This window comes from Schistocerca nitens, chromosome 6 (assembly GCF_023898315.1).
Source record: "Schistocerca nitens isolate TAMUIC-IGC-003100 chromosome 6, iqSchNite1.1, whole genome shotgun sequence".
Taxonomy (NCBI): Eukaryota; Metazoa; Arthropoda; class Insecta; order Orthoptera; family Acrididae; genus Schistocerca; species Schistocerca nitens.
Window position 1 is genome coordinate 297,744,590 of NC_064619.1, and position 22,264 is coordinate 297,766,853.

Below are 22,264 nucleotides of genomic sequence, written 5' to 3' on the forward strand. Positions count from 1 at the left end.
TGGCCAGGGTAGTTGACTTACACCTTCTAGAGCACGTTGGGTGGCACGGGATACATGCGGACGTGCATTGTCCTGTTGGAACAGCAAGTTCCCTTGCCGGTCTAGGAATGGTAGAACGATGGGTTCGATGACGGTTTGGATGTACCGTGCACTATTCAGTGTCCCCTCGACGATCACCAGTGGTGTACGGCCAGTGTAGGAGATCGCTCCCCACACCATGATGCCGGGTGTTGGCCCTGTGTGCCTCGGTCGTATGCAGTCCTGATTGTGGCGCTCACCTGCACGGCGCCAAACACGCATACGCCCATCATTGGCACCAAGGCAGAAGCGACTCTCATCGCTGAAGACGACACGTCTCCATTCGTCCCTCCATTCACGCCTGTCGCGACACCACTGGAGGCGGGCTGCACGATGTTGGGGCGTGAGCAGAAGACGGCCTAACGGTGTGCGGGACCGTAGCCCAGCTTCATGGAGACGGTTGCGAATGGTCCTCGCCGATACCCCAGGAGCAACAGTGTCCCTAATTTGCTGGGAAGTGGCGGTGCGGTCCCCTACGGCACTGCGTAGGATCCTACGGTCTTGGCGTGCATCCGTGCGTCGCTGCGGTCCGGTCCCAGGTCGACGGGCACGTGCACCTTCCGCCGACCACTGGCGACAACATCGATGTACTGTGGAGACCTCACGCCCCACGTGTTGAGCAATTCGGCGGTACGTCCACCCGGCCTCCCGCATGCCCACTATACGCCCTCGCTCAAAGTCCGTCAACTGCACATACGGTTCACGTCCACGCTGTCGCGGCATGCTACCAGTGTTAAAGACTGCGATGGAGCTCCGTATGCCACGGCAAACTGGCTGACACTGACGGCGGCGGTGCACAAATGCTGCGCAGCTAGCGCCATTCGACGGGCAACACCGCGGGTCCTGGTGTGTCCGCTGTGCCGTGCGTGTGATCATTGCTTGTACAGCCCTCTCGCAGTGTCCGGAGCAAGTATGGTGGGTCTGACACACCGGTGTCAATGTGTTCTTTTTTCCATTTCCAGGAGTGTAGTTAGTAAAGAAATCTTTATCATGTACATTCCGGTGTAAACTTTTTGCCTGATTACGACATGGCGAACTATGCAGATGACAAGAATCTGCAGACTTGCTGAAGTTCCATCCTCTGAGATCAAAAATCTACATTCAGGTAGTATAGAGATCACTAAATTTACAGTAACACCTACAAAAAATAAGACAACGTGACACGCAGTGTGTTCCAACAAGAACAAATTCTCAATTGTATGCGAAATACCGTCCCCGGGTGTGTCAGATCAAAAGGTACCACAATTGATACATATATGATGCTCATATATTAACATACTTCAGTAAGATGTAACTACAATTACGACGTCTTTAACGCAGATCTGAGCTACATCTAATATATAAAACTGTCCACACCAAACGCATTCCGAATAGAAAATACCTAATGTAGTAAGTATAGTATAGTATAGTCATCGATACTTTCATACACATTTGACCCATCCATGCGTAACAGATTTTATGCTGTGTAATAGGTAGCTTATGAAACTCGGCGACGTTCGAAACTAGTCAGCCAATAAATAATTAGCAGATTTCGAAGTAAACATTTAAAAATGTGTTTTCTCCATATTTGACAGCTGCAAAGAGCGACGTTCAAATGGTTAAAATGGCTCTGAGCACTATGGGACTTAACATCTGAGGTCATCAGTCCCCTAGAACTTAGAACTACTTAAACCTAACATAAGGACATCACACACATCCATGCCCGAGGTAGGTTTCGAACCTGCGACCGTAGCAGTCGCGCGGTTCCAGACTGAAACGCCTAGAACCGCTCGGCCACCGCGGCCGGCTAAAGCGCGACGTACTGAAAGCGTATATAAACTATTCTGCTGTTTCTCTTAATATTCAGTAGATGTAGTCACTGATGTTAAAACAGGCCTATGGGTCTTTGGATTACCTGAGCCACAATGTAGCCGTTAGAAGCCAGTTCCGTAAAATGCTCACGGTAATTTACAGAACAAGCATTTAGTACGATCCCATATGAGTTCTATGTGCGGCATCTGATTTAATCGCGTTACATGTTAAAAAAATCGCGTTACTCTCCCAACACCCTGCACACATTATTTGTCGATATCATCCTAGTAGCCACAGGAAGTGCAACCCATATATTGCATAATATCGCGGCCCGATGACAGCAACTGGACATAGGCAAATTTTTGTCATCGATCTTGGATGTAGCACAATAGGGTAACACAGTTGTGCCCACAACATACCCAGCTTTTGCGGCAATACCCTCATGTCTTTCTGAGATTTGCTGTTTCTGTGAATTTTTCAGCACTTACGAAAAATGCAGACACACTGAAAAATTCTAGCTCTGCCAACATTTCTTTTGCCAAATTTTCTCACTCGCGCTCGCTGCTTGTTGCAGGTACGGCCAGATGACCGCGGGAAGCTTCTGTTACATCGGGCCGCAGGGCATCGTCCACGGCACTACGGTGAGTACACGGCGCAAGCCGCTGGTGGTCGCTTTGTCGCTGACACCCGATTACACGGTCATCGACGTACTCCGGACATAGGTTGCGGTTCGTTTAGCAGAGGTATATTGTGTAAGCCGTCCCACATACCTCGCTACAGGCTAACAACTCCCGTATTCGCTAACAACTCCCGTATTCTAACTTAATCTCCATGAGTAGTAACACAGCTCTCGTGACAGGAAACTTCCATTCATGGCATTTTGTAACGATATTTCAAAACTAACTTCGTTTCTTTGACGAGAAGTATAACGGTTTTTGGCGCTCTTATATTACCCCCTGTCAGTTGCGATGAATTGAAAATGAAATGAGTCTGTCGCTTTATTGGTCGGAAGACTCAACCTAGAGTAGCGTGGTCTAGTTGTGCAAGTTTTTCTACTTGACGCCACTTTGGCGATTTGGACGTAGATGATGGTGAGATGGAATGATGACAATATACACTCCTGGAAATTGAAATAAGAACACCGTGAATTCATTGTCCCAGGAAGGGGAAACTTTATTGACACATTCCTGGGGTCAGATACATCACATGATCACACTGACAGAACCACAGGCACATAGACACAGGCAACAGAGCATGCACAATGTCGGCACTAGTACAGTGTATATCCACCTTTCGCAGCAATGCAGGCTGCTATTCTCCCATGGAGACGATCGTAGAGATGCTGGATGTAGTCCTGTGGAACGGCTTGCCATGCCATTTCCACCTGGCGCCTCAGTTGGACCAGCGTTCGTGCTGGACGTGCAGACCGCGTGAGACGACGCTTCATCCAGTCCCAAACATGCTCAATGGGGGACAGATCCGGAGATCTTGCTGGCCAGGGTAGTTGACTTACACCTTCTAGAGCGCGTTGGGTGGCACGGGATACATGCGGACGTGCATTGTCCTGTTGGAACAGCAAGTTCCCTTGCCGGTCTAGGAATGGTAGAACGATGGGTTCGATGACGGTTTGGATGTACCGTCCACTATTCAGTGTCCCCTCGACGATCACCAGTGGTGTACGGCCAGTGTAGGAGATCGCTCCCCACACCATGATGCCGGGTGTTGGCCCTGTGTGCTCGGTCGTATGCAGTCCTGATTGTGGCGCTCACCTGCACGGCGCCAAACACGCATACGCCCATCATTGGCACCAAGGCAGAAGCGACTCCCATCGCTGAAGACGACACGTCTCCATTCGTCCCTCCATTCACGCCTGTCGCGACACCACTGGAGGCGGGCTGCACGATGTTGGGGCGTGAGCGGAAGACGGCCTAACGGTGTGCGGGACCGTAGCCCAGCTTCATGGAGACGGTTGCGAATGGTCCTCGCCGATACCCCAGGAGCAACAGTGTCCCTAATTTGCTGGGAAGTGGCGGTGCGGTCCCCTACGGCACTGCGTAGGATCCTACGGTCTTGGCGTGCATCCGTGCGTCGCTGCGGTCCGGTCCCAGGTCGACGGGCACGTGCACCTTCCGCCGACCACTGGCGACAACATCGATGTACTGTGGAGACCTCACGCCCCACGTGTTGAGCAATTCGGCGGTACGTCCACCCGGCCTCCCGCATGCCCACTATACGCCCTCGCTCAAAGTCCGTCAACTGCACATACGGTTCACGTCCACGCTGTCGCGGCATGCTACCAGTGTTAAAGACTGCGATGGAGCTCCGTATGCCACGGCAAACTGGCTGACACTGACGGCGGCGGTGCACAAATGCTGCGCAGCTAGCGCCATTCGACGGGCAACACCGCGGGTCCTGGTGTGTCCGCTGTGCCGTGCGTGTGATCATTGCTTGTACAGCCCTCTCGCAGTGTCCGGAGCAAGTATGGTGGGTCTGACACACCGGTGTCAATGTGTTCTTTTTTCCATTTCCAGGAGTGTAAATATCCACATCGTCAGCGGAGAAAAATCCTCGACCCGGCTGGGAATCGAACGGGGACTCCAGGATGTAAATAGAGCAACGCTAAACAGTAGATCACGAACTACGGATACCAGTTACGATGATTCTTCACCAAGGTAGTGGAGTAAAAGATTTAATTGTTCTCGGCTAGATGGCTAACACGTGGCATGCTTCAGTCATTCGATTGTACTGTAATGCGGAATTCGGAATTAAAAACAGAGGCCAGGCAATGAGAATTCGCAACAGTAAGCTTATTGTCAGTAGCCCTCTTCAGACTTTTTGAACTTGAACTCAGCATCACACCCATTCCCTCAATCAGCACAGCATCCGTGAAACTGGCCAATCTTCTGGTTCTTTTCTTGCTTTCAGCCGATCGCCATACCCCAAATAGCCTATTAGTCTCGTTACTGTCGAATCATTCGGCACAGTCATCTGGATACATCCCATGAAATGCGCTACAACACGAGCATACGAACGACTGGCAAAACACTGTTCTCTTGGAAAAATGACATGGTCGCCAACAGACCTGCACTATTCTACAGACGTCACGTGACCTGTACCCATTATATTGGCGTCTCTGTTTATCGTCGGTTACATCGGTGGTGCCATCTTCTGTGGCTGATCTAACGAATGAGTGCAACTCCATTTACGGACACATTTCTTGCAGCGGTGTACCGTAGGTCTCTAGAAGAGCGTAGCGTTCCAAAATATTGGAAAAGAGCACAGGTCATCCCCGTTTTCAAGAAGGGACGTCGAACAGATGTGCAGAACTATAGACCTATATCTCTAACGTCGATCAGTTGTAGAATTTTGGAATACGTATTATGTTCGAGTATAATGACTTTTCTGGAGACTAGAAATCTACTCTGTAGGAATCAGCATGGGTTTCGAAGAAGACGATCGTGTGAAACCCAGCTAGCGCTATTCGTCCACGAGACTCAGAGGGCCATAGACACGGGTTCCCGGGTAGATGACTTCCGCAAAGCGTTTGATACAGTTCCCCACAGCCGCTTAATGAACAAAGTAAGAGTATATGGACTATCAGACCAACTGTGTGATTGGATTGAAGAGTTCCTAGATAACAGAACGCAGGTCATTCTCAATGGAGAGAAGTCTTCCGAAGTAAGAGTGATTTCAGGTGTGCCGCAGGGTAGTGTCATAGGACCGTTGCTAATCACGATATACATAAATGACCTTGTGGATGACATCGGAAGTTCACTGAGGCTTTTTGCAGATGATGCTGTAGTATATCGAAAGGTTGTAACCTGGGAAATTTGTATTGAAATGCAGGAGGATCTGCAACGAATTGACGCATGGTGCAGGGAATGGCAATTGAATCTCAATGTAGACAAGTGTAATGTGCAACGAACACATAGAAAGAAAGATCATTTATCTACAATATAGCAGGTCAGCAACTGGAAGCAGTTCATTTCATTAATTATCTGGGAGTAGGCATTAGGAGTGATTTAAAATGGTATGACCATATAAAATTAATCGTCGGTAAAGCAGGTGCCAGACTGAGATTCATTGGAAGAATCCTAAGGAAATGCAATCCGAAAACAAAGGAAGTAGGTTACAGTACACTTGTTCGCCCACTGCTTGAATACTGCTCACTGGTGTGGGATCCGTACCAGATAGGGTTGATAGAACAGATAGAGAAGATCCAACGGAGAGCAGCGCGCTTCGTTCAGGATCATTTAGTAACCGCGAAAGCGTTACGCAAATTATAGATAAACTCCAGTGGAAGACTCTGCAAGAGAGACGCTCAGTAGCTCGGTACGGGTTTTTTTTGAAGTTTCGAGAACATACCTTCACCGAGGAGTCAAGTAGTATATTGCTCCCTCCTACGTATATCTCGCGAAGAGACCATGAGGATAAAATCAGAGCGATGAGCCCACACAGAGGCATACGGAAATCTTTCTTTCCACGAACAATACGAGACTGGAATAGGAGGGAGAACCGATAGAGGTACTCAAGGTACCCTCCGCCACACACCGTCAGGTGGCCTGCGGAGTATGGCTGTAGATGTAGATGTGGATGTACATTTATTTTCATGTGCGGGACTATTAGATCACTCTGTATAAGTGTATTACACCGTCCGTGAAACTGTCTGCGAAACACGCAGTTCCCCATACATCTGGCAAGTTTACGCAGAGACTGTCGCTGCTCTCCCCCTTGTCCGTTTGCTGCAGGAAACTGATAGCTGCGTCCACGCTGCCTGCTGTTTGTGACGCGGCGGGCCTCGCAGTGAGAGAGAGAGCACCGCGCTGCGACTGCGGAAGCGACGCCTGAGCCCCAATATATCCGCGTCCGTCTTTTGTAGGACGCGGGACAATGCGAGCAGACGTTAATAAAAGCCGGCGCGGCCCGCCTGTTCGGCAGTTGCCGGCAGCCTGAGCCAGCCGAAAGGATTTGCGCATTTAATCTCCAGCCGTGCGTATCTGCTGCGGTGTGCCCGTGTCCGTCGCCGATACGCGACATCCAATACAGCTGCTTGTCCGGTAGTCGCATCGATTTTATGCCAGAACTTAGAACTTCACATAAGTACGTAGGCTTGCGTGGCCAGAGTCGTTAACATAAAATCGTACATAAAAGTTGACATACAGGTTGCTGCTAAATCCAGATAATTCTCAAATTTTTTTCCACCATATCGTAGTTCCGCCGGAAGTCCCGAATGGCGATCTTGAAAGCCGTAGCCATATAGTAAACAATCAGAACCTCAAAATGGCCGAGATGTTACGGACAAGTGCGGAATATAACCGAATTTATCTGCAAGTTTTGACGAGTGTCGTGAAACCGTGGACGATAACTGTGGCCTCGCGGAGGCAATACGCCTTTCTACAGGACGGTGCACCGGTTCATACGAGCCATTTAGTCCAAAATTGGCTCTCGGATAACGTTGACGTGTTCTGGTCAAAGGAGTTCTGGCCCCCCGAGTAGTCGGGATTCGAAACCCCTCGACTACTATGTTGCGAGCGTAGTCGAAACAGTTACCAACAAGACGAGGTACCCTAACGTCGCATCTCTACGAAACGCTATCGAAGCAGCATTCGCCAATATGGACAGCGCTGTTTCAAAGGGTGCGTGCTATCGCTTCAGGACAAGATTGGAGGCGGTCATTGCGGCGGAAAGCGGTTACATCGAGCAATGATACTCTTGAAAGGTACCACTACTTGTATCTGAAAGTATTTTCATTTGCATTTGTATTTTGTCTTAATTTATTTGCGCCGGCCGCTGTGGCCGAGCGGATCTAGGCGCTTCAGTCCGGAACTGCTCTGTTGCTACAGGCTCGAATCCTGCCTCGGGCATGTCTGTGTGTGATGTCCTTAGGTTAGTTTGGTTTAAGTAGTTCTAAGTCTAGGGGACTGATGACCTCAGATGTTAAGTCCCATAGTGCTTGGAGCCATTTAATAAATTAGTTCTTTCTTCTTCTTCTTCGCGGATGGATCACTTAGGACCACGCGTAATCAACATTTGTTGGCCTTCCTTTTCGCCCAGTATTCCTTCATAAACAACAAATGGGCTAGCTTTCGTTGCGTAGACCATGTATGTCGGTTAGTTTTTCTCTCTTCTTCCTCAAAACCCCGTGTGTTTGTGATTTTTCTGATTTCATTTCTATCATGTAGATTTGGAGACCCTAATTCTCTCAGGTCTTTTTCCGTCTGTACCAGTTCGGTCTTGTGGTTTTGTTCTTTAAAAATGTATGGATTTTGTGCGTTAACCTCTTTGAGTCCATTCTTTCTAAGTGCCCCATGAATTGGATTCTTCTCATGCGCATTGTGTCTGTTATTTTGGAGATATTTTTATATATTTCTGCATTGGGTTTTGGATAATGTACCCCATCTTTAGTTCTTGGTCCTAGGATTTTCCTCATTATCTTATGTTCTTTCACTTCTAATTCCTCTTTTAGTGTTCTGTGTTGAAGGTTTAGTGTCTCAGATGCGTAGAGAGCTTCGGGTCTAGTTACTGTTGTGTAGTGTCGTATTTTGCAGTTCCACGAGAGACTCTTTTTGTTGTAAATGTTTTTTTGTTAACTGAAACGCCGTCTCCATTTTCTGGACTCTTGATCTGACAGATGTCTTTTCATTACAATTTTCTGCAATCCATTCACCTAAATATTTAAATTCTTTTACTCGAGAGATGTAGTTATTACCAATTTTGAGATCAGGAGGTGCATCTTTGACGTCAGTCATAAATTTTGTTTTTTCAAATGAAATTTGTAATCCTATTTTAGCTGCCTGTTCTTGTAATAATTCTAGCTGTTTCTGTGCATCAGTAATGTCTTGTGCGATCAGTGCCATGTCATCAGCAAATGCTAAACAGTGTAATTCTATGCCCTTATGTCTTGGTCCCAGTCTGTGTGCTGGTGCACCTGCTATTTTCCATTCTCTAACAACTTTTTCAAGAGCACAATTGAAGAGCACTGGGGACAGTACATCCCCTTGTCGTACTCCTGTGTCTATTTGAAATTCTGTGCTCAATTCTCCCATAAATTTTACTTTGGATTTGGTGTCCGTGAGTGTTTCTTTTATGATGTTTGTTGTCTTTTGATCTAGTCCAAATTCTGCTAATACTTCAAAAAGGGATTCTCGGTCTATACTGTCATATGCTTTTTTAAAGTCGACAAACGTGATGACATAACTTTTGTTTGAAGTACTATGTAAATATTTCATTGAGTTTTTCAAGTTAAGGATCTGTTCTACGCAAGATCGACCTTTTCTGAACCCACCTTGGCATTCGCCTAGTTTTGAATCCAGCTGAGGTTCTGCACGGTTTAGTAGGGCTTTAGACAGAATTTTGTATGTTATTGACAATAAAGAGATTTCACGATAGTTGTTGGGGTCTGTTTTACTTCCTTTTTTGTACAGAGGATGTATGATTGCAGTCTTCCAATCTGTGGGGATTTTTTCAGTTTTCCAGATTTCATGTATAATTTCTTCGAGTTTTGCAATAAGATTTTCTCCTGCATTTTTCCATAATTCTGCGATGATTTGGTCTTCTCCTGATGCTTTGTTATTTTTCAGTGACTGAATTATCTCTTTAATCTCTTGTAAACTTGGTGGCTTTGAGTCTGGGTTTCGTTGTGTACGATGGAACTCAAATTTTTCTGCAGGCTTTTCACAATTCAGTAATTTAGAAAAGTATTTTGCAAGAATTTCACAGTTTTCGGTGTTGGTATGAGCAATTTCCCCATGGTCATTTTTGAACTGGAGTGATGGAGGAGAGTACTTTGTTAGTTTTTGTTTGAATACTCTGTAGAAATTTCGGGAATTGTTTTTCTTGAAATCATTTTCTATGTCTTGCAATTTTTTGTCTTCGTGTTGTTTACGGACTGTTCGTATTGCTTTTGTGACTGTTTTCCTGGTATCTTTGAGATCTTCCAGGGTCTTTTGATTTTTGTTGCACAACCAATTTTGCCACGCCTGTTGTCTGAGATTTATCAGTTGGTCACACTCATCTGTCCACCATGGGTGTTTACGTGTTCTTGTTTGCGGTGCTACAGTTTCAGCTGCATTTAAAAGTCCTGCTTGCAGTTGTTGCCAATTTTGTGGTTTTAAATATTGCGTTTCTTTTGTAAATTGTTCATTGCCATTCATCTTTTGTACATCATATTTACGGTGTGGAGATTTCTTAGTGAATTTTCTTTTTTCTGGAATGACATCTAGGGAGAATTTTGTTGGGTAATGGTCGGAATCTAGGTCTAGTCCATTAAGGACTTTAAGTTTCATGATTTATACTGTATTTACGCGGGAGATCATTACATGATCCAACTGATATTCACCTAGTAATGGATTAGGTGAGATCCAAGTTTTCGTTTTCGAGGCTCTTTTCTTGAAAAATGTTGATTTGAAAAATAGGTCATGGTTTTTGCAGATTTCAATGAGTCGCATGCCATTCCGGTTGGTCTGTGTATGCCCTGACCATTTACCTACCCAATATCGATATTTCTTTTCTTTACCGATTTGTGCATTGAAATCGCCCTTAAGGATTTTGACATGGTTATTTGGGATTTTTTGGAGAATATTATCTAATTGGTTCCAGAATTCTTCTACTTCTTCTATTTTGTTTTTGTTAGTGATGTTAGTTGGTGCATGTCCGTTGATTAGGGTGTATATCTTATTAGCTGATTTTATTGTCATCGTGGAGAGCCGACCCGAGTAAGATTTGAAAGTTGCGACTGAATCAAGTATTGATGTATCTACTATAAATCCAGTTCCAAACTGTGGACAATTTGCCATGGCTCGTTTTCCAGGTTTTCCTTTGTATATCCTGTATCCTTCCGAATCAAAAGGATTTTCATCTGTATATCGTGATTCCTGAAATGCAATAATTTTGATTTTACGTTCTCTGGATTTGTCCAGGATGTTTTTTAGTTTTCCCATTTTTAAGAGAGAAATTACATTAAATGTCATTAGCCAAATTCTAGATTTTGGTTTGATTTTCTTATTACGGGGTTTTGAGGTACTCCGATTTACCTCCATGCACACTTCTGTGGTCTCCCCAGAATCCCAATAGACCACTTGCGGTTTTTCAACCGTGGGATTTGACCCACTGGGGTAATTTGTCTTTGAAGGTGCTGTATCCATGTTGACTTAATTGGACTGGGTTTGTGACTGAAATTGACATTCAGTCTGGTTAAGCTCAGAGTTCCAGTTCTGAGTTTTATAGATCAGCCGCCACTAACATGTGGAACAGACGCTGTAGGGTTACCGCCACTAACCTGTGGAACCGTCGTGCCCTTTGTCCAAATAACCTTGGACGATAGCTTTTATAGTATCCCAAAAAGCAAGGTTGCCTCTTGCGCCATTTCCGCCGTACCGATGATCTTCATCTCCGCCTTCACTGCCGTTGAGGTCTTCACCGTGTCCCTGGCAAGGGGCCCTCACGAGGTACTATCACCCGGGCCAGGTGAACCAAGGTTTTTTTATGAGGTGTTACTCCTCCCCCTCCTCCTTTTTCAACCGGGCTTGGGACCGGCTATAAATTAGTTATTTTTAAAAAAATGTTTCTTTTGTCCCGATTTAAGTTCCGCACCCTGTGTTGCTAAATAACTCTCACTGAATAAAACCGACGTTTCTGTGACTGTCAGAGTGCCCTCCTCTGCATCTACTGCTGTATTACGCTGTGGAGGGACCACTTACATTTCGACGTGGCCCTCTACCCCAAAAACACTCATCTACACCAGATAACTGCCAATCATAGCTCATACTGAATGGAGCAACAGTCAAGAGTAGATACCCTCTCCTTCCTCCTGAGGCAGACGGGCTAATAATGTATCCCAGTCATTTCATTACAGAAAATAAATGACATCAACAGTTTTTTTCTTTTGAATTTGTGAAGTAATGTCAAACCCAATGGAGGAGATGTGGCTAAAAATCTGGTCAGAAGTACCAGTACATCTGTTAGTGGACATTAATATGGGCTGTGTCCACCTTTTGCCCTTATGATGGCTTGAACTCTGCTGGGGACACTTTCAAATAGGAATAAACTGTTTGAATGCCTGTGGACGAATGACAGCCCATTCTACCACAAGACTCGAAATCAGTAACGTTAGCAATGCAGGACGCTCCAACCTGGAACGAAGTCGACGTTCTGACTCATCCCGAAGATGTTCCATTGGGTTCAGGGCAGGACTCTGTGCAGGCCAGTCCATTTCAGGCACCCTGTTGTCCACAGACAACTGCCTCACAAATGCTGCCTTACGACAGGGTGCACTGTCGATATAATCGTCGCCTCAAAAATATTCCTCTATCGTACGCAGTACACAATTCTGCAAAGTCTACACACATCATACCCGCTTTCTTAATAGCAGTAAGGGGACCACACCCTAGCCACGAAAGTCGCCTCCATATCGCAACACCAATCCTACACATCACAGTCGGCACTGCACACGACGGCAGATGAAGTTCTCGAAGCATTCGCCAAACCCAAACTCTTCTATCGGACTGTCACAGGCGTGATTCATCACTCGTTGCCATTTTCGCTGTCGACAGTCACTCGTTACATCTTCTCAAACATAACTTATTACTGACCACAAAAATGTGTGGCTTACGAATAGATGCTCGACCGTTCTTTTCAGTTCCCTACGCACAGTCATTCTGTTAGCTGGACTGCTGGTAGCACTTCCGAAGTCACGAGTGATTCCTTCTGCTGATTTGCGGCGACATTTTACAATCGCCATTTGTAATGCTGGACGGTCCCTGTCGGTCGCTACAGTCGACTTGTGCAGCTATAGATCACCTGGTAAGTCCCTGGCGGATTTGCAACTCTGGTGACATCCAATGACCAGTCCACGTTCGAAGTCACTAAGCTGTGTTGACCGATCCATTCTGCTGTTACTGCTTCTCTACTGAGAACATAATACTCTTCACCTCGTTTTATACTGGAAGGTACGCTATCGTAACGTATAGTGGTCAGTTCGGCATTCCATAGGGATGTGTGTGTGTGAATTCCTCAGGGACCAATTTGTTGAGACAGTCAGTCCCTAGACTTACACACAATTTAAACTAACTTAAGCTGAGAACAGCACGCACACCTATGCCCGACGGAGGACTCGAACCTCCGGCGGGAGGGGCCAGGCAATCCGTGACATGGCGCCTCTAACCGCGCGGCCACTCCGCGCAGCAATAGGGATTTCTGGATACTGTTGATAGGACAGTGTATACTAAATTAGAACTCATTGCTCTTTGGCCTAGCTTTTAAGAAGCTAGTGATGTACAATACGATCTTCAGCTATTATCCTGGCGGAGGTCAAATGTGCAAACTTGGTGATGTCAGTACAGCATTGCACCCACGTAGAGCGAATGGCGCAGATGCGACACGATGGGTGGGTTGTACGCGTCTCGTCTTTGTGTGCTTGTACTGAATAATCGGTAAAAGAAGAACAAGTGTAATCGCACACTGAAGAGCCAAAGAAACTGGTACACCTGCGTAATATCGCGTAGGGCCCCCGCGATCACGCAGAACTGCCGCAACACTACGTGGCATGGACTTGACTAATGTCTCAAGTAGTGCTATGAATCCTGCAGGGCTGTCCATAAATCAGTAAGAGTACGAGGGGATGGAGATCTCTTCTGAACAACATGTTCATGTCTGGGGAGTTCGGTGCCCAGCATAAGTGAATTCAGAAGAGTGTTCCTGGAGCCACCCTGTAGCAATTCTGGACGTGTGGGGTGTCGTATTGTTCTTCTGGAATCGCCCAAGTCCGTCGGAATGCACAATGGACATGAATGGATGCAGGTGATCGGAGACGATGCTTTCGTACGTGTCCTCTGTCAGAGTCGTACCTAGTCGTATCAGGGGTCCCATATCTTTCCAACTGCACACGCCCCGGCCGGCCGGGGTGGCCGAGCGGTTCTAGGCGCTACAGTCTGGAACCGCGCGACCGCTACGGTGACAGGTTCGAATCCTGCCTCGGGCATGGATGTGTGTGATGTCCTTAGGTTAGTTAGGTTTAAGTAGTTCTAAGTTCTAGGGGACTGATGACCTCAGAAGTTGAGTCGCATAGTGCTCAGAGCCATTTGAGCCATTTTGCACACGCCCACACCGCTACAGAGCCTCCACCAGCTTCAACAGCCCCTGCTGACTTGTAGGGTCATGCATTCATGAGGTTGTCTCCATACCCGTACACATCCATCGACTCGATGCAACTTGAAACGAGACTCGTCCGACCAGGCAATATGTTTCCCAGTCATCAACAGTCCAATGTCGGGCAAAGGCGAGGCATAAAGCTTAGTGTCGTACAGTCATCAAGGGTACAAGAGTGGGACTTCGGCTCCGCAAGCCCATATCGATGATGTTTCGTTGAATGGTTCGCACGCTGACATTTAGTGATGGCCCAGCATTGAAATCTGCAGCAGTTTGTGGCAGGGTTGCACTTGTGTCACAATGAACGATTCTCTTCAGTCGTCTTTGGTCCCGTTCTTGCACGATCTTCTTCCGGTTTGATGTTTTTACGGATTCCTGATACTCGTGAAATGGTCCTACAGGAAAATCCCCATTTCATCGCTATCTCGGAGATCCTGTGTCCCATCGCTCGTGCGCCGTCTATAACACCACGTTCAAACTTACTTAAATCTTGATAACCTGAAATTGTAGCAACAGTAACGGATCTAACCACTGCGCCAGAGGCTTGTTGTCTTGTATAGTTGTTGCCGATCGCAGCGCCGTATTCTGTCTGTTTACATATCTCTGTATTTGAATACGCATGCCTACACCAGTTCCTTTGGCGCTTCAGTGTATATGTGCTTATAATGGTACGTGTGCACAATGGACGCACCTTCAAAAAGACAAACCAAACTATATGAATGGGCGCGTTACCGAAAACCACATTTGACACCAACTAATAAATGCGACAATGGGCAACGTTAAGCATTGCTATAACAGTGGAGCAGACTGGGGATCATCAGAGGAAAAACAGATGTCAAACGTACAGTGGGACACTTGGTGACTGTACGTGTCAATTGTCTCTTGAACAAGGAATAACCACATTAATCACCTGGTTAAAAAACGTAGTAATTACGAGTACATGGAATCTTTGAAGATGATTGTTCTGCTAAAGATAAATGCTCGGATATTCACAAAACCTTTTATTTCACGAAATGCGACTCTCTGTGAAATGTCAGTATCTCCCAGCTTCAATATTACGCCTCAGTCGTACTATTCACTGAAACCTCGGTCATCGAGGACAGGTTTGTTCCTCCTAATCCATTAAGTTATAAGAGAAAATCTATCCCTTCATATTTTCAGTACTTACTAACAAGTTTCGGCCTAGTTATGTACATTTTTTGAATCTACTTCTAATATGCGTCGATGAAGCAAGCTCATTTTAGCTAAATGTTCGTACTGTCCACAAATATTTGCGTTTCTTATTTCCTTAAATCTTATGTTATTCACAAGCGTTGTTGAGAATTAAGTCTACAATAAGTTCGCCACACGATGGTGGAGAGAACTGTTTGATGCGTCCAAGTATCGTGGTTGGTTCGACTGGCAACAAAGTGTGCTTCTGCACAAGATATGTCACACCTGGAATCTGAGATACTTTGTCACGCCTTATGTACCTCGCTTATTCAGCGACGGCGATGGAATCATTTAAGCAGAAAGTGACTGTCAAAACACAGTCTTTACACGCAGTGCAGATCGCGTAAGAAAGTGGAATGCCTAAATACACCAAGAAGACTTTCAGCCACTGTGCAGTTAGAGGAGAAAAGTGAAAATGAAAGAGATTTAAACAAATGGACGACAGAAGAAGAAAGAATGGTGGCAATGAACAGTGCACGTGCGTCCTATCTGAAACCTGGAAAGCTAACCTTCGCCTTAAAACTTCGACTTGAATGTTTCACAAATATTCCAAAACATCTGTTTAACTGATGCATAGTCAATTTTCGTATTAGCCCATGTGATAACCCGATCCAACTCAAAAATGTCTGTGATAATGATTAACTTTCACAAGCGCAACGTAAAATTTATCATGTGTTTTAGAAATAAACAGATCAGTGTAGTAGAAGATTTGAGAAGCTAAAAGATTCGTAGTGTAAAGAGCAAACTCCCGTGCTATGTATATGCCACCGGTGAGATTTGACCCAGCGGTGAAATCTTCGCTTACGCCTCCCAAAAGACTTACTTTTGATTTCTAGCGCTTTTTGATGAACTGAGGAAAAGAACTGATCTGAAAATGGAGCTGCCGGCGGAACTGCATTCGTCAGCAGACGGCGACAAAAATGCTTACCACAGTGCTGAATATTATGTAGAAGATGAGAAAAACATAGGGGGCTATGAAGTGAGTGCATTGCTTGATTGAACAGAGCAATTAAATAGGACATGGAGTCATCATATAATGCTATATTTAGCTCATTTAACAGTGGGGCGAGCTGCATAGGTAGAAACTGGAGAGAAGACCTTTAAGGAAGCTGGGTACGCCATGTAGTGTACAGAGATAAAAAGACCGGAACGCGCAAGAATATGTGAGGACCCGAATAGAAACCACCTACACATGTTCACTTCTGAAATCTCACCCTTTTACATCTAAAAAAAAAAAAATTGCTCTGATCACTATGGGACTTACCATCTGAGGTCATCAGTCCCCTAGAACTTAGAACTACTTAAACCTAATTAACCTAAGCACATCACACACATCCATGCCCGAGGCAGGATTCGAACCTGCGACCGTAGCGGTCGGGCGGTTCCAGACTGAAGCGCCTAGAACCGCTCGGCCAAACTGGCCGGCTTACATCTACATTTACAGCGTGTCCCAGGAGGAGTGATCGATATTCAGGAATATGACAGGAACGCTCAGTTGCAGCAAAAAATGTCATATGGACATACACTCCTGGAAATGGAAAAAAGAACACATTGACACCGGTGTGTCAGACCCACCATACTTGCTCCGGACACTGCGAGAGGGCTGTACAAGCAATGATCACACGCACGGCACAGCGGACACACCAGGAACCGCGGTGTTGGCCGTCGAATGGCGCTAGCTGCGCAGCATTTGTGCACCGCCGCCGTCAGTGTCAGCCAGTTTGCCGTGGCATACGGAGCTCCATCGCAGTCTTTAACACTGGTAGCATGCCGCGACAGCGTGGACGTGAACCGTATGTGCAGCTGACGGACTTTGAGCGAGGGCGTATAGTGGGCATGCGGGAGGCCGGGTGGACGTACCGCCGAATTGCTCAACACGTGGGGCGTGAGGTCTCCACAGTACATCGATGTTGTCGCCAGTGGTCGGCGGAAGGTGCACGTGCCCGTCGACCTGGGACCGGACCGCAGCGACGCACGGATGCACGCCAAGACCGTAGGATCCTACGCAGTGCCGTAGGGGACCGCACCGCCACTTCCCAGCAAATTAGGGACACTGTTGCTCCTGGGGTATCGGCGAGGACCATTCGCAACCGTCTCCATGAAGCTGGGCTACGGTCCCGCACACCGTTAGGCCGTCTTCCGCTCACGCCCCAACATCGTGCAGCCCGCCTCCAGTGGTGTCGCGACAGGCGTGAATGGAGGGACGAATGGAGACGTGTCGTCTTCAGCGATGAGAGTCGCTTCTGCCTTGGTGCCAATGATGGTCGTATGCGTGTTTGGCGCCGTGCAGGTGAGCGCCACAATCAGGACTGCATACGACCGAGGCACACAGGGCCAACACCCGGCATCATGGTGTGGGGAGCGATCTCCTACACTGGCCGTACACCACTGGTGATCGTCGAGGGGACACTGAATAGTGCACGGTACATCCAAACCGTCATCGAACCCATCGTTCTACCATTCCTAGACCGGCAAGAGAACTTGCTGTTCCAACAGGACAATGCACGTCCGCATGTATCCCGTGCCACCCAACGTGCTCTAGAAGGTGTAAGTCAACTACCCTGGCCAGCAAGATCTCCGGATCTGTCCCCCATTGAGCATGTTTGGGACTGGATGAAGCGTCGTCTCACGCGGTCTGCGCGTCCAGCGCGAACGCTGGTCCAACTGAGGCGCCAGGTGGAAATGGCATGGCAAGCCGTTCCACAGGACTACATCCAGCATCTCTACGATCGTCTCCATGGGAGAATAGCAGCCTGCATTGCTGCGAAAGGTGGATATACACTGTACTAGTGCCGACATTGTGCATGCTCTGTTGCCTGTGTCTATGTGCCTGTGGTTCTGTCAGTGTGATCATGTGATGTATCTGACCCCAGGAATGTGTCAATAAAGTTTCCCCTTCCTGGGACAATGAATTCACGGTGTTCTTATTTCAATTTCCAGGAGTGTATGACCTATTCCGAAAGATTTCCGAGAAAAAGCACAGTAACGTACATTTGTTTTTGGGCTAGTTGCGCGCAGTCTGTGTCTTACCTAACAAACTACGTTGGCATTTTAGATATCCCAACTGACCTCTTTGCTTTCAACCTCTTTGCTCTGCATGTCTTTCTGTCGTAGGAATGGAAGTGGACACAAAACTAAACACTGTTGGACTCCCTTTGCGGTTTCTCTCTGGTTACTAGACTTTCCTACATTTACACCATTGAATTAGTCGCAGAATTTTTTGCATTCTGTTTCTTCGGCATGATTCAAACCAGTTGTATGTAAAGCCATCAGTTCCATGTACATTACATGAGCTTTGTCTCAGAAACCATTCGGAATAACGCATATATCCATACGAAGTTTTTTGTTTAAAATGAGCGTTTCTGCTGAATACTGACCATTCCTCCTGGACACCTTGTTTAACTACGTCCATACTCTGCAAACCACTGTGAAGTGCACGGGAGATGGCACATCCCAATGTTGTTTATTAGTGATTCTTCCCATTTCAGTCGTGTATGGAATGCGGAAACATTTACTGGTTTCTTTTTTTAAAACTTTTTTACTTTTGACCTGAAGGCCACACGGCCCACCGCCTCTGTACGCGCTGCAATTTGTGTAGAGGCGGGGTTTTCAACAAAATTTTCTCGAGGACCCCCTCATCGAGCATGATTGGTACCTTGTCATATCACAGTATCAAGTACCTAAAAAAGCCAAGTTAAGACTCTTTTTATACGTTTTCTATTTTTGGTACTTAGAAAAAACAATTATTGAAAAAATATTGAGCTTAAAACTTTTTCAATTTAGCCAACACTGTTATTGTTAAATTTTGATTATTGTTCAAAATCTTTGTCTTCAAATCTGGATGTTTAGTATAGCAAACTACTTAAAAAAAATACGAACTGAAAATGACAGGAAAAAATTAAAACTGAGTTTATTGGTCTTTTAAGTGTACTATTCCAATAGTATGTTGCGGACCCCTCTGGCATAGCTCGCGGACCCCTGGAGGTCCGCAGACCACCTGCTGGGAACCACTAGTCTAGAGATATCTCTGCGCCTACATGAGCGATACGTAGGGGTCAACACTCATCGTCTACTAGTTCGGATCTTGCAGCAGCTCAGAGGCGCTCTCCCATGGCTCAGACAAACTAGTGAAAATTCCTGCTACCCATTTTTTAATTCATTCAATACATCTTCGTGGTCCTATTTGGTACTAGTGTCATACACTAAAGCAATATTGTAGGAGGTCGCACAAGTGTTTTATAAGCAATCTCCTTTGTAGAAAGATTACCAATGAACCCAAGTCAGTCACCTGCTTTACCTACGACTGAGCCTGCGAGTTTATTTCATTTTATAGTCCGACAAACAGTTACACCCAAACGACTGTATGAGTTCTAGCTGTGACTCATTACTACTGTAATCAGAAGATCAACATTTTCTCGCTTTGTATGAGTACAGTTTCACACTTCTGAATATTTAAAGCGATGTGGCAATCTTTGCATTTTGAATTCTTATCTGACTGAATATACTTTCAGCTTCTTTTTTTTTTTTAAAGTTACTTTACATGTGATTCGTCATCCAGAAAAGCATGCTAAGTCCTCCGTATTACGAAATTGTTAATTTAGTCATAAATTTCGCTTGACACCCTATGTAATCGTAATTCCGTTAGTACCTGTTGGTATGATACTGATACAAACGCTTTCCGGAATATTGTACTACGACTGACATATGCACCCTGCGGTTGGTCAGCTGTTCTTCTAAACCCGAGTCATAGAGCTTCTGCATGTTCCTCTCCAGATGCAAATGTTTCGAGGTCCTTATCGAAATGCGACACTGCTGCTGCTTCTGATGGAAACTAAATGTAACGCGATATGACGGGTTTGGCGAACAGAAAACACAGTATCACGCCACAGTAGTCGACTTGGTTTGCGTCGGTCACATATATTTCCAGTCACTTCCTGTGAACAAATTAGTAGACGAGTGGAAAAAAGTGGAAATACTTGACAGTACTTGCACTTCGATTAAGGGGGAAACAATTTTCCGAACGAAATATTGTTCCTGCAATTTGTAGAATGCGCAACACGGAACCATTTCTTTTTACCACGAAATACCTTAGGCAAGACGTAAACTCCCACAATTCTCAAAACCATGTCTTTATTCACTCAGATATACATTGAAATAAAAGTTAACGATTTTATGAACGAAGATAATTATCCGTCTAGAACGGTATGAAGCATAAATGTGAATTACAACGAATGTTAAAGCAGAAAATACGTTTTTCGCATCTCTCAACGTACCAAGATAGACAATGCATCACGAAAAAATGGAGGAATAAATATACCACGACATGCGCACGAGCTTTAATCAAATCAACTACAAAAGCAAGTTTAAATTTCACGTAAAATTTTAGGATCAAGATTTTCTAAAGGAATTTATCTGATAATGTCGGTACACAAAGAAACTAAATCTCTGTTGATCGACCGTGGACGCGGAACAGTGCCTTGTCAAATATTTATCAAGGAAAATCGCCAAACAGCCGTACATTTTGACAAGTTATTTTATTCTGTTTTGACAACCAGTTACGGGATTTCAGTATGCCATTTTCAGACCCTATATGCATCTGATTGTCTATACATGAAGTGCATATGGGGCCTGAAAAAATGGATTGGTCGTGGTGCTACACGTCTGTGGCCACCCAGATCGCCCGATTTAACACCAATGGATTTTTGTGTATGAGGATGGACGAAATGTATAGTTTATGAGGACAAAGTAAACACACGTGAGGCATTATTTGCTCGCATTCTAAATACAACAGACGAAATTAACAACAACCCTGTGAAACTGAAACGAGCAACAAAATCTATTCATACATGTGCAGCTAAATACATTGAACTCAGTGGAGAACATTTGTTGTGAATATATTGTGAAATTGTATGTACACTGTACAACTTCCTTAACACTGAGCTTTGTTTTATACGGTTTCACATGAATTCACTTCTGCTATGGTATTAATAAAAGCAGATTATCTGATACATTCATACAATTTCAGTTAACGTTACTATCATCGTTTTTCCAAAACTTTATTCTCTACAACTTCAATTGAAAACTTTGTGCAATTGTCTGGAATTTAAAAAACAAATTGGGCCAACTAGTTAATATATTAGAAACTTTACGAACTTACTTCTGTGCTTCTCTGGATGTTCTGGAAAACTACTGCACATACACGTCTGGGACATGTGTTATTAGATTCAACAGATCAACAACAACAAAATAAATGGAAATCGTGCTTTACTTTTTACCTCACACACTTTTGCGAAGGCTTCATATTAGCGAAGTTGCTAAATTTCAGGCAAAATCTTTTATTAGCTGTAACTCTGTAATTAAGCATTTGCGGACCTATGTCTATATGAACTTTTTTCTTTAGTTTTACTTGTACAATAACGTATTAAAATACTTGCATATCTTCGTGAATCACCTTGTATACCATGTAAAGAGGAAGTCGTTACGGCAGTTCCACTTCGCCATGTCGGAAATACTTACACTTCTCTGTAAGGAGCAACGTTTTCTTTCTTTGCTTTCTATACTATATGTGCCGGGAAAAATATAAAGCTGAAAATTCAGAATGCGTTGTCTCTTAGTATTATCCGTTACCGGTACTGTAATTGCACATGCCAGCGTGTCACCCTGTAAGGTGGTGAAGCACTAACACATTGGCCTCATATTCGAGGAGGAGGGAGGGGGGTGGTTCATAGCGACATTCGGTCATCCAGATTTAGTTACCGTAATGTCGCTGAATCGCTTGAGGGAAGACTACCGAGATGGTTCCCTTGAAAGAACACCGCCCGTTTCCTTCCCTACCGTTCCCTAGTTAGACATCATTCCAGCTCTAATGATCTCGTAGTCGACGGTACGTTAAAACAAAATTTTCATTTCCTTCATTCTATATTGCCTGTTTTCAGCTTCCCCTTGAGTGGTTTTCCCTGTGTAGATACTTTGCTTCAGTGCTGTTTCAGCTGCGTGTGCAACATGGAGTACAAAGTGACGAAACTGTCAAGCGACGAGG

General features: G+C 45.3%; 1 protein-coding gene across 1 annotated transcript in view; it reads left to right on the forward strand.

The window, feature by feature from the left end:
• Positions 1-22,264, forward strand: part of LOC126263333 (urocanate hydratase-like) — a 380,705-nt gene that overhangs the window by 62,184 nt on the left and 296,257 nt on the right. Inside the window, exon 5 of the mRNA XM_049960422.1 lies at positions 2,444-2,510. Coding sequence (XP_049816379.1) covers positions 2,444-2,510 — 67 coding nt within the window. The remainder of the gene's footprint in view (positions 1-2,443; positions 2,511-22,264) is intronic.